At 48.9% G+C, this 14739-nt stretch overlaps 1 protein-coding gene across 1 annotated transcript in view; it reads left to right on the forward strand.

Annotated features, from left to right (window-relative positions):
* Positions 1–14739, forward strand: part of FAM135A (family with sequence similarity 135 member A) — a 166978-nt gene that overhangs the window by 109048 nt on the left and 43191 nt on the right. Inside the window, 1 exon segment of the mRNA XM_030555687.1 lies at positions 9923–10083. Coding sequence (XP_030411547.1) covers positions 9923–10083 — 161 coding nt within the window.

Genomic DNA, 14739 nt, shown 5'->3' on the forward strand with positions numbered 1-14739 from the left:
GCACTAGCGTTTTATGTGGACAGGACCAAACCGTTCCGCAAGTCCCCCCAGCTCTTTGTGGCGATAGCGGACCGGGTCAAGGGACTACCGATTTCCTCGCAGAGGATATCTTCCTGGGTAACCTCCTGTATCAGGACCTGTTATGACTTGGCCCACATTCCTGCGGGCCGTGTGATTGCACACTTTACCAGGGCACAGGCGTCATGGCTGGCTTTCCTTACCCGCGTGCCGATCCAAGACATTTGTAGGGCGGCGACCTGGTCATCGGTCCACACATTCACTTCCCATTACGCCCTGGTCCAGCAGTCCAGAGATGACGCGGCCTTTGGCTCTGCAGTGCTCCATGCCGCGACTTCTCACTCCGACCCCACCGCCTAGGTAAGGCTTGGGATTCACCTAACTGGATTGGATATGAGCAATCACTCGAAGAAGAAAAGACGGTTACTCACCTTTGTAACTGTTCTTCGAGATGTGTTGCTCATATCCATTCCACACCCGCCCTCCTTCCCCACTGTCGGAGTAGCCGGCAAGAAGGAACTGAGGAGCGGGTGGGCTGGCAGGGGTATATATCGAGTGCCATAGTGGCGCCACTCTAGGGGGCGACCTGCCGGCCCACTGGAGTTGCTAGGGTAAAAAGTTTCCGGCAAACGTGCACGCGCGGCGCGCACACCTAACTGGAATGGATATGAGCAACACATCTCGAAGAACAACAGTTACAAAAGTGAGTAACCATCTTTTACTTCACCCACCTTGTCTCTCTCTCACATGTGCACAAGCATGAGAATGACTCTGTAGTCTGATGGTTAGAGCAGTCATCCAAGAAACAATCTCTCTGCTCAAATGACTGTCATTCACTATTTATCTACAGTGCAGCAGGTTCAACAAGAGAGATGAAGTGAACCTTAGGCCTGGTCTACACTATGAGTTTATATCGAATTTAGCAGAATTAAATTGCATTAACCCTGCACCTGTCCACACAACGAAGCTCTTTATATCAATATAAAGGGCTCTTAATATCAATATCTGTACTCCTCCCCGACTAGGGGAGTAGCGCTGAAATCGGTATTGTCATTTTGGATTAGGGTTAGTGTGGCCGCAATTCGATGGTATTGGCCTCCGGGCACTACCCCACAGTGCACCATTGTGACTGCTCTGGACAGCAGTCTGAACTCAGATGCACTGGCCAGGAAGACAAGAAAAGCCCCACAAACTTTTGAATTTCATTTCCTGTTTGCCCAGCGTGGAGCGCCGATCAGCACAGGTGACCGTGCAGTCCCAGAATCAAAAAAGAGCTCCAGCATGGACCGTACGGGAGATATTGAATCTGATCTCTGTATAGGGAGATGAATCTGTTCTATCAGAACTCCATTCCAAAAGACGAAATGGCAAAGCATTTGAAAAAATCTCCAAGGCTATGATAGACAGAGGCCACAATAGGGACTCAACACAGTGCTGCCTGAAACTTAGCTGAGACTAGCGTAATGGAAAGCCAAAGAATCAAATGGACACTCACGGAGGGAGGGAGGGGGGACAGAGGACTCTAGCTATCCCCCAGTTCCTGCAGTCTCCGAAAACAATTTGCATTCTTGGCTGAGCTCCCAAAGCCTGAAGGGTCAAAAACATTGTCGCGGGTGGTTCAGGGTATATGTCGTCAGCCCCCCCTCCGCGAAAAAAAAGGGGGGAAAATGGTTTCTCACCTTTTTTCAATGTCACCATATATCTACTGGATGCTGCTGGCAGACGCGGTGCTGCAGCGCTACACAACAGCATTCCCTTCCCTTCCTGATGGCAGATGGTACAATATGACTGATATCGGTCATCATCCCGATGGAGATTCAGTCCTGCCTGGAATATCATAGCAGCTGGAGGCTGCTTCCCGCAACCCCTCCACACACATCTTTTATCTCTGCTTGCAGAGGCAATAAGTCAGTGTTGTTTCTTATTCATGCATTCTTGATAACTTCATTACACAAATGGGGGGATAACTGCCACGGTAGCCCAGGAGGGGTGGGGGACAAGGGAAGCAACGGGTTTTGTTGTTGCAGGGGCACCCCCTAAAATGGCATGCAGCTCATCATTTCTGTGGCATGTCTGGGGCTCTCACTCGGAGTGGCTGTTTGCCTCTCTGGTTCTTTAGTAGGCTTGCCTGATATTCTAGGCAGGACTGACTCTCTATTAGACAAAACTTAAAGAAGGGAATAACCTGGGAAGTCATTCCCATTTTTGTCCATGCACCCCCAGCCGACCTCACCAAGGCCAGTCAGGAGCACTCATGACAGCAGCAGACGGTGCTGTATGACTGGTAACGGTCATTATCAAGTTGCAAGGCAGCAGGCGGTATAGTAGGGCTGGTAACCGTCTCTCCTAACTTGCAAAGGCCAGGGGATGCTGCTGTGTAGCACTGCAGTACCATGTCTGTCAGCAGCATCCAGCAGACATACGGTGACAGTGAAAAAAGCTAAACGGGCTCCATGGTTGCCGTGCTATGGCGTCTGCCAGGGCAGTCCAGGGAAAAGGGTGCAAAATGATTGTCTGCCGTTGCTTTCACGGAGGGAGGATTGACAGACAACATTTACCCAGTATCACCCGCGACACTGTTTTTGCCCCATCATGCATTGTGATCTCAACCCAGAATTCCAATGGGCAGGGGAGACTGTGGGAAGTATGGGGTAGCTATCCACAGTGCAACGCTCCGGAAATCGACACTAGCCTCGGTACATGGATGCACACCGCCGAATTAATGTGCTTAGTGTGGCCACGTGCACTCGACTTTATACAATCTGTTTCCAGAAACCGGTTTCTGTAAAATCAGAATAATCCTGTAGTGTAGACGTACCTTTACATCAGAATATCCCACAGCCCAATGGTTGAGCACTCACCTGAAAGGTGGCAGATTTTATTCAAATTCCTTTTACCCGTCAGGTGGAAGGCAGAATTGAACCAGATATCTCCCATGTCCCTGATGAGTACCCTAACCGCTGGGTTAAATGTTGAGGGAGAGTCTCTTCCCATGACCCCACACTGTTCTTGCTAAAACAACAAAGATGCCTAACTGCAAAGAAAGTTTTTCTTCGAGTGCTTGCTCATATCCATTCCAGTTATGTGTGCATGCGGTGCGTGCACGCTCGTCAGAGATTTTTACCCTAGCAACACTCGGTGGGCTGGCAGGGCGACCCCTGGAGTGGTGCCGCTATGGTGCCGGATATATACTCCTGCCGGCCCCTCTGCTCCTCAGTTCCTTCTTACCGCCCGTGTCGGTCATTGGAACAGTGGAGCGCAGCTTAGCTGATCTCCACCTCCCTAGCAATTCGCTCGTTTCTATTGTATTTGTGTATATAGTTCGATTTCTATCAGTATAGTTAGTGTTAAGTTATTAGTTCTGTAGTAGTTATTGTAGATAGTTAAGAGGGATCGGGGGTTAGCCCTGTTTCCCTCCCCCGGTACCAGGGCCCATGCCCGGTTCACCGGGCTTCAAACCATGCTCGGCCTGTCATAGGCCGATGCCCACAGGAGACCCTCATGACTCCTGTCTTAAGTGCTTGGGTGAATCCCATCTGACGGACAAGTGCCACATCTGTAAGGCGTTCAAGCGCCGGACTAAAAAAGAGTGGGACATTCGCCTAAAACAACTGCTAATGGAGGCAGCGTTGACTCCCCAGTCCTCGGCACCGTCAGCGGCACCGGGAACAAGTGCCTCCTCGGCACCGGAGCACACACCAACAGCGAAAACTCCTCGACATCAGCCATCACCGGCCCAACCTTCTACCTGGCACCGTTCACTCTCACCACGGAGCAAGAAGCATAAGCCTCCTGCGGCTGCTATATCTACACCGCAGTCTGAGCGCTTAGCCAAGTCGGACCGCCCGGCACCGTCAACTGCCGCGGCACCGACGTCCTCCGCATGGTTGATTCCGGCCTCGCAGGAGCCGTCGAGTCCGGTGCTTACCAGCTCCCCGGCACATGCCGTGGTTGAGCTTATCATGCCCTCCACTCCGGAGACGTTCTCCACGGCACAGGACTTGATTGCCTTGACGGAGCCTGAGCTGCCTCAACCCCTGGCACCGCCGATGCGGGTTCCTCAGTCCATAGGCAAGCCGGCCCTCATGAGACCTTTGCCCGGTACCGCGGAATGTCGCCGGTCCCGATCTAGGTCCCACACGCATTCCCGGTCCTGCCACAAATCCCGGTCCTGCGTCCGCTCGGAGTCCCGGTACCGTTCCCCATCGAGGTACCGGTCGTACTTGCGGCACCGCTCGAGGTCCCGGTCACCATCCAGATACTACCGGCACCGCTCCAGATCTCGACACCACTCGTGGCACCGGACTTCTCGCAGCCGATCTCGGCACGGCGATTCCAGGCACCAGTCGACCTCCCGGCACCGCACTGGTCGCAGGTCCCGGTCCCACTCCCGGCACCATTACAACTCTCGGTACCGTTCTCCGGCACCACGTAGGGACGGTTCAAGTGGATGCAGAGACCCACATCAAACGGTCTCCGCTCCCCTGTGGCCGTCTCGTCATCCGTCGATCTCCTCCCATGCAGACACTCGGATAACCACCAGGGACCTCATCAGTGGCCCTTTTGGACACCTTGGGCCTACCACCAAACCCAAGGTGATCCGCATGTACCATCGCGCTCCGGCCCTTCTGAACATCGGGCACCAGAGACCACAGTGAGCAGACCTCCCCCAGCGGGTACGGAGAAATCTCCAACCCATGTGCCAGACCCACAAGATCCGCCACCTCAGGACATCCCTCAAGACCAGGAGTCGATCCAAGACCCGCAGGTTGCCGGGGTTTCATCCTCTTCTTCCCCGGAGGAAGCAATGGCGGGGACATCTACATCTGGACCGCCCCCAGTCGACCTCAGGTCACACCAGGACCTTCTGCGCCGCGTTGCCCTCAATGTCAACTTGCCCGTAGAGGAAGTTCCTGAGGTGGACGATCCAGTTGTCAGTATACTGTCGGCGGAGACTCCAACCAGGGTGGCCCGCCCCTTCATCCACTCGATACAGGCTAGAGCGGATACCATCTGGCAATCCCCGGCATCCATACTGTCCGCAGCCAGAGGGGTTGAACGTAAATACATGGTACCCTCCAAGGGGTACGAATACCTGTATATACATCCTCCTCGTTGTTCATTGGTGGTACAGTCCATCAATGAACGGGAGCGCCATGGCCAGCAAGCCCCTGCTCCTAAATCAAGGGAGGCCAGACGAATGGATTTGTTGAGGAGAAAGATCTATTCTGCGGGAGGCCTCCAACTCAGGGTGGCGAACCAGCAAGCCCTCCTGAGTAGGTACAACTATAACATCTGGGAGGCAATAGGGAAGTTTGTAGAGCTCGTCCTGCCAGGAATTCACAGCTCTCCTAGAGGAAGGGGAAAAAGTTGCGCGGACCTCCTTCCAGACCTCGCTGGATGCCGCCGACTCGGCAGCTAGAACTGTCGCCTCTGGGATTGCCATGCGGCGTATATCGTGGCTGCAAGTGTCAGGCCTGCCACCTGAACTCCAGTACACGATACAGGACCTACCCTTTGATGGCTAGGGCCTCTTCTCCCAGAAGATGGGCCCTTGGCTACAGATTCTGAAGGACAATCGCGTAATTATGCGTTCGCTGGGAATGCATACGCTGCAGACTCAAAGACGATCTTTCCGGTCGCAACCTCAGCGCCCCTACCCCCCGCCTCGACCAAGGCAAGACTTCACCAGAAGGCGAGGTCGTACCTCTCGCAGACGACAGTCTGGACCTCAGAGGGGTAACAATTCCGGTCCCACCAAGCCACTGGCGGGACCGAAGCCAAACTTTTGAGGGTGCGCCCGAGAGCACTGTACCAATGACCTCCCAGGATCCTTTTCAGTTCGCCAACCACCTTGCCGCATTCCTCCCTGCTTGGTCCCAGCTAACTTCGGACCGTTGGGTCCTCTGCACGGTGGAGTGTGGCTACCGTCTTCAGTTTGTTTCACCCCACCTTCCCACCCTCCCTCCTCGTCCCTCTTCAGGGACCCCTCTCGCGAGCAACTCCTTCTGCAGGAGGTTTTGAGGCTCCTTGCGATGGGAACTATAGAGGAGGTTCTGGAGGAATTAAGGGGTAAGGGGTTCTATTCCAGATATTTCCTAATTCCCAAGGCAAAAGGGGGCCTCCGGCCTATCCTGGACCTGCGAGGACTGAACAAATTCATGAGAAAGTTCAAGTTCCGCATGGTGTCCCTGGGGACCATCATCCCTTCCCTGGATCCCAGAGATTGGTACGCTGCTCTCGACATGAGGGACGCATATTTCCACATCGCAATTTACCCTTCGCACAGAAGGTACCTACAGTTTGTGGTGAATCGTCAACATTACCTTTTTGCGGTCCTTCCCTTTGGCCTCTCTTTGGCCCCTTGGGTATTCACGAAGTGTATGGCGGTAGTCTCCGCCTCCCTCCACCGTCGTCGAATACACATCTTCCCATACCTTGACGACTGGCTTATTCAAGGGACCTCTGAGGCTCAGGTCACCGCTCATGTAAACGTCATCAAGGGCCTATTCACCCGTCTAGGCCTGATTATCAATCTGGACAAATCTATTCTGCTACCTGCGCAGAGGATAGAATTCATAGGAGCCGTTGCTCGACTCCAATCTTGCAATGGCCAGCTTGCCCCCACAGCAGTTTCAGACTATAGTCTCCCTTATATAGCGACTAAAAAGCTTCCCAACAACCTCTGTCCGCACTGCCTCGGCCTCCTCGGTCACATGGCTGCATGCACCTTCATCACGAAGCACGCGAGACTGCTCATGCGTCCTCTCCAGACTTAGCTCGCCTCAGTCTATCGTCCACGCAGGGATGCCATAGACATGATAATCATGGTTCCACCAAGCGTTCTGGGCTTCCTCGACTGGTGGCTGACACCCTCCCTGGTGTGTGCCAGTCGTCCGTTCCATTTGCCACAGCCCTCGGTGTCTCTGACACAGACGCTTCCTCTCTCGGCTGGGGTGCTCACTTAGGGCTCCTTCGCACCCAGGGTCTTTGGTCGTTTCAGGAGCTGGCGCTTCACATCAATGTCCGCGAACTGAGAGCGGTCCGACTGGCGTGCCAGACCTTCCAGCATCACGTACAGGGCCGTTGTGTTGCAGTTTTCACAGACAACACAACGGCCATGTATCACATAAACAAGCAGGGAGGGACACGATCTTCCCCCCTTTGTCAAGAGGCGATGCGACTGTGGGACTTCTGCATAGCCCACTCAATAGACCTGGTAGCCTCCTTTCTCCCGGGAGTCCGGAACTCTCTCGCGGATCACCTGAGCAAGTCCTTCCTGACCCACGAGTGGTCCATCCGTCCGGACATCCTCCTTTCAATATTCCGGAAGTGGGGCTTTCCCCAGATAGACCTTTTTGCCTCCCGAGAGAACAGGAAATGCCAGGTGTTCTGCTCCCTGCAGGATCGCTCCCCAGGCTCCCTCTCGGATGCTTTCCTAATTCCCTGGGAAGGTCGTCTACTTTATGCCTTTCCATCCTTTCCCCTAGTCCACAGAGTCCTGCTCAAGCTCTGCAGGGACAGGGACAGGCTAATCCTGATTGCTCTGGCGTGGCCAAGGCAGCACTGGTACTCCATGCTGCTCGACCTATCTCTAGTGGACCCGATACCTCTGCCACTCTACCCGGACCTGATAACACAGGAGTTTGGCAGACTTCGCCACCCAGACCTGCAGTCCCTCCACCTGACAGCATGGCTGCTGTCTGGCTAAACCAATCCGAACTGCGCTGTTCCACTCCGGTGCAACAGGTCCTCCTGGGAAGCAGAAAGCCTTCCACGCGGGCGACATATCTCGCCAAGTGGAAGCGCTTCTCCCATTGGTGCGCCCAGCGTAACCTTATTCCCGAAGACGTGTCGGTCCCCATTATCTTGGACTACTTATGGTACCTCAAGGAGCAGGGCCTGGCGCTCTCTTCGATAAGGGTGCATCTGGCCGCAATTTCCACCTTCTATCCTGGGGAATCGAGCAGTTCAGTCTTCTCTCACCCTATAGTTTCCAGTTTCCTTAAGGGCTTGGAGCGACTCTACCCTCCGGTTAAGCGCCTTTCCCCTACCTGGGATCTCAACCTTGTATTAGCTAGGCTCACGGGCCTCCCTTTGAGCAGTTAGCCACATGCTCGCTGCTGTACCCGTCCTGGAAGACGACCTTCCTCGTCGCTATCACCTCGGCCAGACGAGTATCGGAGCTTCGTGCTTTGATGGTAGACCCCCCCCGTATACGATCTTCCACAAGGATAAGGTACAGCTGCGACCGCACCCTGCTTTCCTTCCCAAGGTGGTCTCAGCCTTCCACATTAATCAAGACATTTTTCTACCAGTCTTCTTCCCGAAGCCGCACGCATCACGCCGGGAACAACAGCTACATACCCTGGATGTCCGCCGGGCACCCGCCTTTTACATTCAGAGGACCAAACCTTTCAGACACTCGCCTCAGCTATTTGTAGCGGTCGCGGAGCACATGAAAGGCATGCCTATCTCTTCCCAGAGGCTCTCATCCTGATTGATGTCCTGTATCCGGACATGCTACGACTTGGCCCGTGTTCTGACTGGCCATCTCACCGCCCACTCTACTCGGGCTCAAGCCTCGTCTGCTGCTTTCCTGGCCCACGTTCCCATCGAGGAAATACGTTGCGCGGCTACCTGGTCTTCCGTCCATACTTTTGCATCCCACTATGCACTGGTCGAGCAGTCTAGAGACGATCCACCTTTGGCTCGGTGATCTTACATTCCGCAACGTCTCGCTCCGACCCCACTGCCTAGGTAAGGCTTGGGAATCACCTAACTGGAATGGATATGAGCAAGCACTCGAAGAAGAAAAGACGGTTAATCACCTTTTGTAACTGTTGTTCTTCGAGATGTGTTGCTCATATCCATTCCACACTCGCCCTACTTCCCCACTGTCGGAGTAGCCGGCAAGAAGGAACTGAGGAGCGGAGGGGCCGGCAAGGGTATATATCCGGCACCATAGCGGTGCCACTCCAGGGGACGCCCTGCCGGCCCACCGAGTGTTGCTAGGGTAAAAATCTCTGACGAGCGTGCATGCGGCGCGTACACACCTAGCTGGAATGGATATTAGCAACACATCTCGAAGAACAACAGTTACAAAGGTGAGTAACCGTCTTTTTCTAGCTGTGAATTGCTAGCAGAGCTAATTATCTCCCCGCAGTTTAGACTTAGGCTACATCTACATTACAGTACTTACAGTGGTGAACTGTAGTGCTTGTGGAGGAGACACTCTAAGTCAACAGGAAAGTGCTCTCCCATTGTCTTAACAACACTTGCCTCTGCGAAAGGAGGTAGCTATGTCACTGTGATGCATTGCAATGCCTAACTCCTTTTGTGCATCCGGGCCTAAGTGCCTGCCTAATCCAAACTCCAGTAAAGTTAATTGGAGTCTCTGCTTACTTTGATTTCCAGTGGGCTTCAGATCAGGCTTTAGGAAAGAATTAAACCCAATTGTATTCACACTAATATTTATTTAGATGAATGCTGTTTACTGCACTTGACTGGAATAACTCCAGAATCTTGTGTACCTTTATGATATACCTGAAAGCCGACCAATTTGCAAAGGTCTTTGGAGGATGGAGAGCTTGTGTTTGTGGGTGGGGACTTTATTTTGGGAGAATAGGATTTCATGAGATCTGAGGTGGAAAAGTTGGATTTTGGGGACTGACTTCTTTTGTTAGTTTGGCACTGTTTGTATTTATCTTGGATTGCACTTTTTTAATAATTTGTCATGGGTGCCTAAGTCTGGAATAAATGTTTTTTATGCTTTATATGAACTAAATAAATGAAATATTTAAGTAAAAAGCAGTGGAAACTTATGTTCTTGCAGACCTTACATTTATTGGATTTTAATAAGGTATACAACAGAATTATTATAGTAAGCATTGTTTTGTTCCAGTTTTCTCCAGGCTAAAGAGGAATTAAAGCAACTTAAACTCCCTGGATTTATGTATAGTGATGTTCTCAGACTGGCTTCATCAGCACCTTATTTCAGCACAGAAGAGGATGAGGGTTCAGAAGATGGAATACACCTTGTAGTCTGTGTTCATGGCCTAGATGGTATGCTGTGACACTTGTTACTGAATAACAGATCAATTGAGGATGTAAATGAAGTGTTGGTTTTGTTGTTTTGAGCTCTGAGTTAAACCATGTTGAAAGAAATAGATTCATCAAAATGAATTAAGAATGTGATATTCTTCGAGCAGTTTCCCTATGAGTGCGCCAGTTCAGGTGTGCATGCACCTCTTGAACCCTTGATTGGAGATTTTTCCATTAGCAGTGTCTGTTTGGCGTGTGCATGCACCCTGTGCCTTCTTGTCCTGGACACTGGGCTATATAGCAATGCGCAGGCGAACCAGCCTTAGTTCCTTCTCTACTGCATTTGTCTGAGATGGAGCTTTACCATGTCCACTTGGAGAGTGTCTCAGCTATTTCGTATTCTAGTTTACGCTATAGTTGTTTGTTAGGATTAGTTAGTATAAGTTAAAATTAGTTAGCATTAAGTAGTGAGTAAGCATTGTTTTCCTCCTCTCTTTTCACTTTTCAGAGCCTTGTCTCTCTGGCAGGGTTGCCTGGCTTGCCAGGTTTCAAATATTACCTCTCCAGTTGAGAGGCTATACTTGTGAGTTACAGCCACTCTAAGTTTGTCCATTGCTTGGAGGAGTCCCATGTCCCTCAGAAGTGCAACTTCTGGCTGGCCCTCAAGTCTGGGACAAAGGACAGGGAGATTAAACTCAGACTGTTAATGATGCCTTCTCCCAGTATATCATCACACAGCAGTCTTGAGATGATGCCAGGTTTGGCGGAGCAGTGTTGCAATCCGCATTACCATGAACTCCAAGCCCACTTCCTTGGGTACTGCTTGTGAATCACCTTGTGTAAAATGGACATGAGCAAGCACTCGAGAAAGAAAAGATGGGTTACTAACCTTTCCGTAACTGTTGTTGTTCAAGATGTGTTGCTTATGTCTATTCCACAACTCACTCTCCTGCCCCTCAGTCGGAGTTAGCCGGCAAGAAGGAGCTGAGGATACAGGGCCAGCGGTGCACCTTATACCAGCCTATAAGCGTGCAGCACCACAGGGCACTAAAGCCAGCCTGATGGATACCACTGAGGGATAAATTTCTGGTGATGGTACACGTGGCGTGTGCCCACCTAACATAGAATGGACATGAGCAACACATCTCAAAGAACAACAGTTGCAGAAAGGTTAATAACTGTTTTTGTTGTTGTTGTTTAAAAGCTTTATAGGTACATTGTCAAGGAGAAGAAAAGTGTTTATCCAGCTATTTACCGTTGAAAGTCATAGACACAAGATATTGAGGCCATGAGTGTAGTAGGATTCAAAAAACGATTAGACATTTATTCTGGTAATGGGAACATCCACCATGAAATTAGGAAGGATTAAAAATTTAGATTTTTATTTATTTATTATTTAGATATTTATTCACATGCTTCAGACTACTAACTGGTGTGGGTTAGGGAGAAACTTCACCTATGGGTAGGTTTTCCATAGTTGTCCACTATGGGGTTTTTTTGTAGCTTCCAGTGAAGCCTCTGGTACCGGCCAGTTAAGGAAACAAGATAGTGTAATAAATAGAGCCCTGGTCTGATCTGATATAGCAATTCCTATATACCATAATCATCCTTCATGTTCATCTGTCAAATTTCCATGTTTAAAAACAAATATCCAAAAAGATTCTGCTCATGATACTGTCTAGGTACATTATTAATATCTGTCTAATTCAACTTGTGCATTAGCCTGGGAGATGCTGTTTTCCCTCCCATCCAGATTTTCTAACACCATGTAATGCCAAGAATTATACAGCAATTAATCCATCCATAATAAATTGTTGCCAAAACCATGCCGTTGTTCCCTATTGTACCTCATATCAAACGCTCCTCGTCCATTGATTTAAAAAATGGTTAGAAAAACTTACTTTGGAGATTTTAGCCAACTTCTTTCCTACCAGGAACTGACTTGCATAATAAATTTGATCATTTAAATGGGGCAGCAGAGTACCTTTTTTTTTTTTTAATCCTACAATATTTTTACAATATGGTGAACCTCAAATCAAAAAAGAGAAATATTGGTACCTTTAGTGCTCTTTTCCCTGGCAAAATTCAGATGTGTAATTCACTGCTAGAGCAGATCTACTGATGGTAGCAACTGTGGAAGCTGTAGTGTAGCCAGGATGTGGGTATTTTTATCCCTAGGTCATCAACCCACCCAGGGATTTTCATCAGATCCTTAAGTCCCTCTTATAGCACTCCAGGAATGTTAGTCTTATCTTCCAATAATCAATAACTGGTTGAAAAATTGTATTCAAAGCGAAGTTATCAATGGTTTGCTGTCAAACTGGGAGGACATAGCTAGTTCAGTCCTGCACAAATCTGTCCTGGATCTGGTACTCTTCTACATTTTCATTAGTGGTTTGGATAATGGATTGGAGAGAGTACTTGTAAAATTTACAGATGACACCAAGTTGGGAAGGGTTTCAAATGCTTTCTGGAACAGCCTTCCAAGGGGAGCAGTGGGGGAAAAAGACATGTCTGGCTTCAAAACTAAGCTTGATAAGTTTATGGAGTGGATGGTATGGGATAGTCTAATCTTGGCAATTAATTGATCTTTGACTATTAGGGGTAAATATGTCCATGGCCTATGATACAATGTTAGATGAGGTGGGATCTGAGTTACTACAGAGAATTCTTTCCTGGGTGTCTGGCTGGTGAGTCTTGCCCACATGCTCAGGGTTTAGCTAATCACCATATTTGAGGTCAAGAAGGAATTTTCCTCCAGGGCAGAAGCCCTGGGGGTTTTTTGCCTTCCTTTGTGGCATGGGGCATGGGTCACTTGCTGGAGGATTCTCTGCACCTTGAAGTCTTTAAACCATTATTTGAGGACTTCAGTAGCTCAGACATAGGTTAGGGTTTATTACAGGAGTGGGTGGGTGAGATTCTGTGGCCTGTGTTGTGCAGGAGGTCAGACTAGACCAGGGGTAGGCAACCTATGGCATGCGTGCCAAAGGCGGCATGCAAGCTGATTTTCAGTAGCACTCACACTGCCTGGGTCCTGGCCACCGGTCTGGGGAGCTCTTCATTTTAATTTAATTTTAAATGAAGCTTCTTAAACATTTTAAAAACCTTCTTTACTTTACATACAGCAGTAGTTTAGTTATATATTATAGACTTATAGAAAGAGACCTTCTAAAAACGTTAAAATATATTAATGGCACGTGAAACCTTAAATTAGAGTGAATAAACGAAGACTCGACACATCGCTTCTGAAAGGTTGCCGACCCCTGGACTAGACAATCATAGTGGTCCCTTTTGACCTTAAAGTCTATGATTCTATGACAAGATTAGGATTCAAAAGGACCTTGATAACTTAGAAGAGTAGTCTGAAAACAATAAGGTGAAATTCACTAAAGACCAGTGGAAAGCACTATGCTTAAGAAGGAAAAATGAAACACTAAATGTGGAATAACGGGCTAGGCGGCAGTTCTGCAGAAAAGGATCTGGGAGTTATAGAGGATCAGAAATTGAATATGAGCCAATAACATCATGCAGTTGCAAAAAAGGCTCACTTAATTCTGAGGAGTAGTAACAGGAATGTTGTATAAGACAGGAGGTGATTGTTCTGCTCTGTGGTGGTGCCTCAGCTGGAGTCTGTCTCCAGATCTGGGTACCACACTTTAGGAAAGATGTGGACAAATTGGAGAGAGTCCAGGGGAGTTTAACAAAAAATGATAAAAGGTTTAGAAGATCTGACCTATGAGGAAAGATTAAGAAACTAGGCATGTTTAGTCTTGAGAAAAGAAGACTGAGGGGGCATTTTCAAATGTGTTAAGGGATGTTATAAAGAGGATGTGATCCATTGTTCTTTATGCCTACTGAAGGTAGGAAAAGAAGTACGGTAATCAGCTTAATCTGCAGCAAGGGAGATTTGGGTTATTTATTAGGAAAAAGTTTCTAACTATAAGGATAGTTAAGTACTGGAATAGACTAGTAAGAGAAGTTTTTTGGATTCCCCATTATTGTAGGTTTTTAAGAATAGATTAGACTGTCAGGGATGGTCTAGATCAGGGGTAGGCAACCTATGGCATGTGTGCCGAAGGCGGCACATGAGCTGATTTTCAGTGCCACTCACACTGCCCGGGTCCTGGCCACGGGTCTGGGGGGCTCTGCATTTTATTTTAATTTTAAATGAAGCTTCTTAAACATTTTAAAAACCTTATTTACTTTACATACAACAATAGTTTAGTTATATATTATAGACTTATAGAAAGAGCCCTTCTAAAAACATTAAAATGTATTACTGGCATGCGAAACCTTAAATTAGAGTGAATAAATGAATACTCGGCACACCACTTCGGAAAGGTTGCTGACCACTGGTCTAGATATATTTGCTAATGCCTTAATGCAAGGGGAAGGACTCCAGCCCAACATTTCTATAATTCCTAAAGTAATCGCACTTGTGCATTTTGTTCTTGGTGTCTGTGTGCCCACAAACAACTGTCAGAAAACTTTTTCCTTTGGTGATACTTGTTGGGCAAGTATCTTCGGAAAGGTTGCTGACCCTGGTCTAGATATACTTGCTCATGCCTTAATGCAGGGGGAAGGACTCCAGCCCAACATTTCTATAATTCCTAAAGTAATTGCACTTGGGCATTTTGTTCTTGGTGTCTGGGTGCCCACAAACAACTGTCAGAAAAC

The sequence above is a fragment of the Gopherus evgoodei genome, chromosome 3 (genome assembly GCF_007399415.2).
Source record: "Gopherus evgoodei ecotype Sinaloan lineage chromosome 3, rGopEvg1_v1.p, whole genome shotgun sequence".
Classification (NCBI taxonomy): Eukaryota; Metazoa; Chordata; order Testudines; family Testudinidae; genus Gopherus; species Gopherus evgoodei.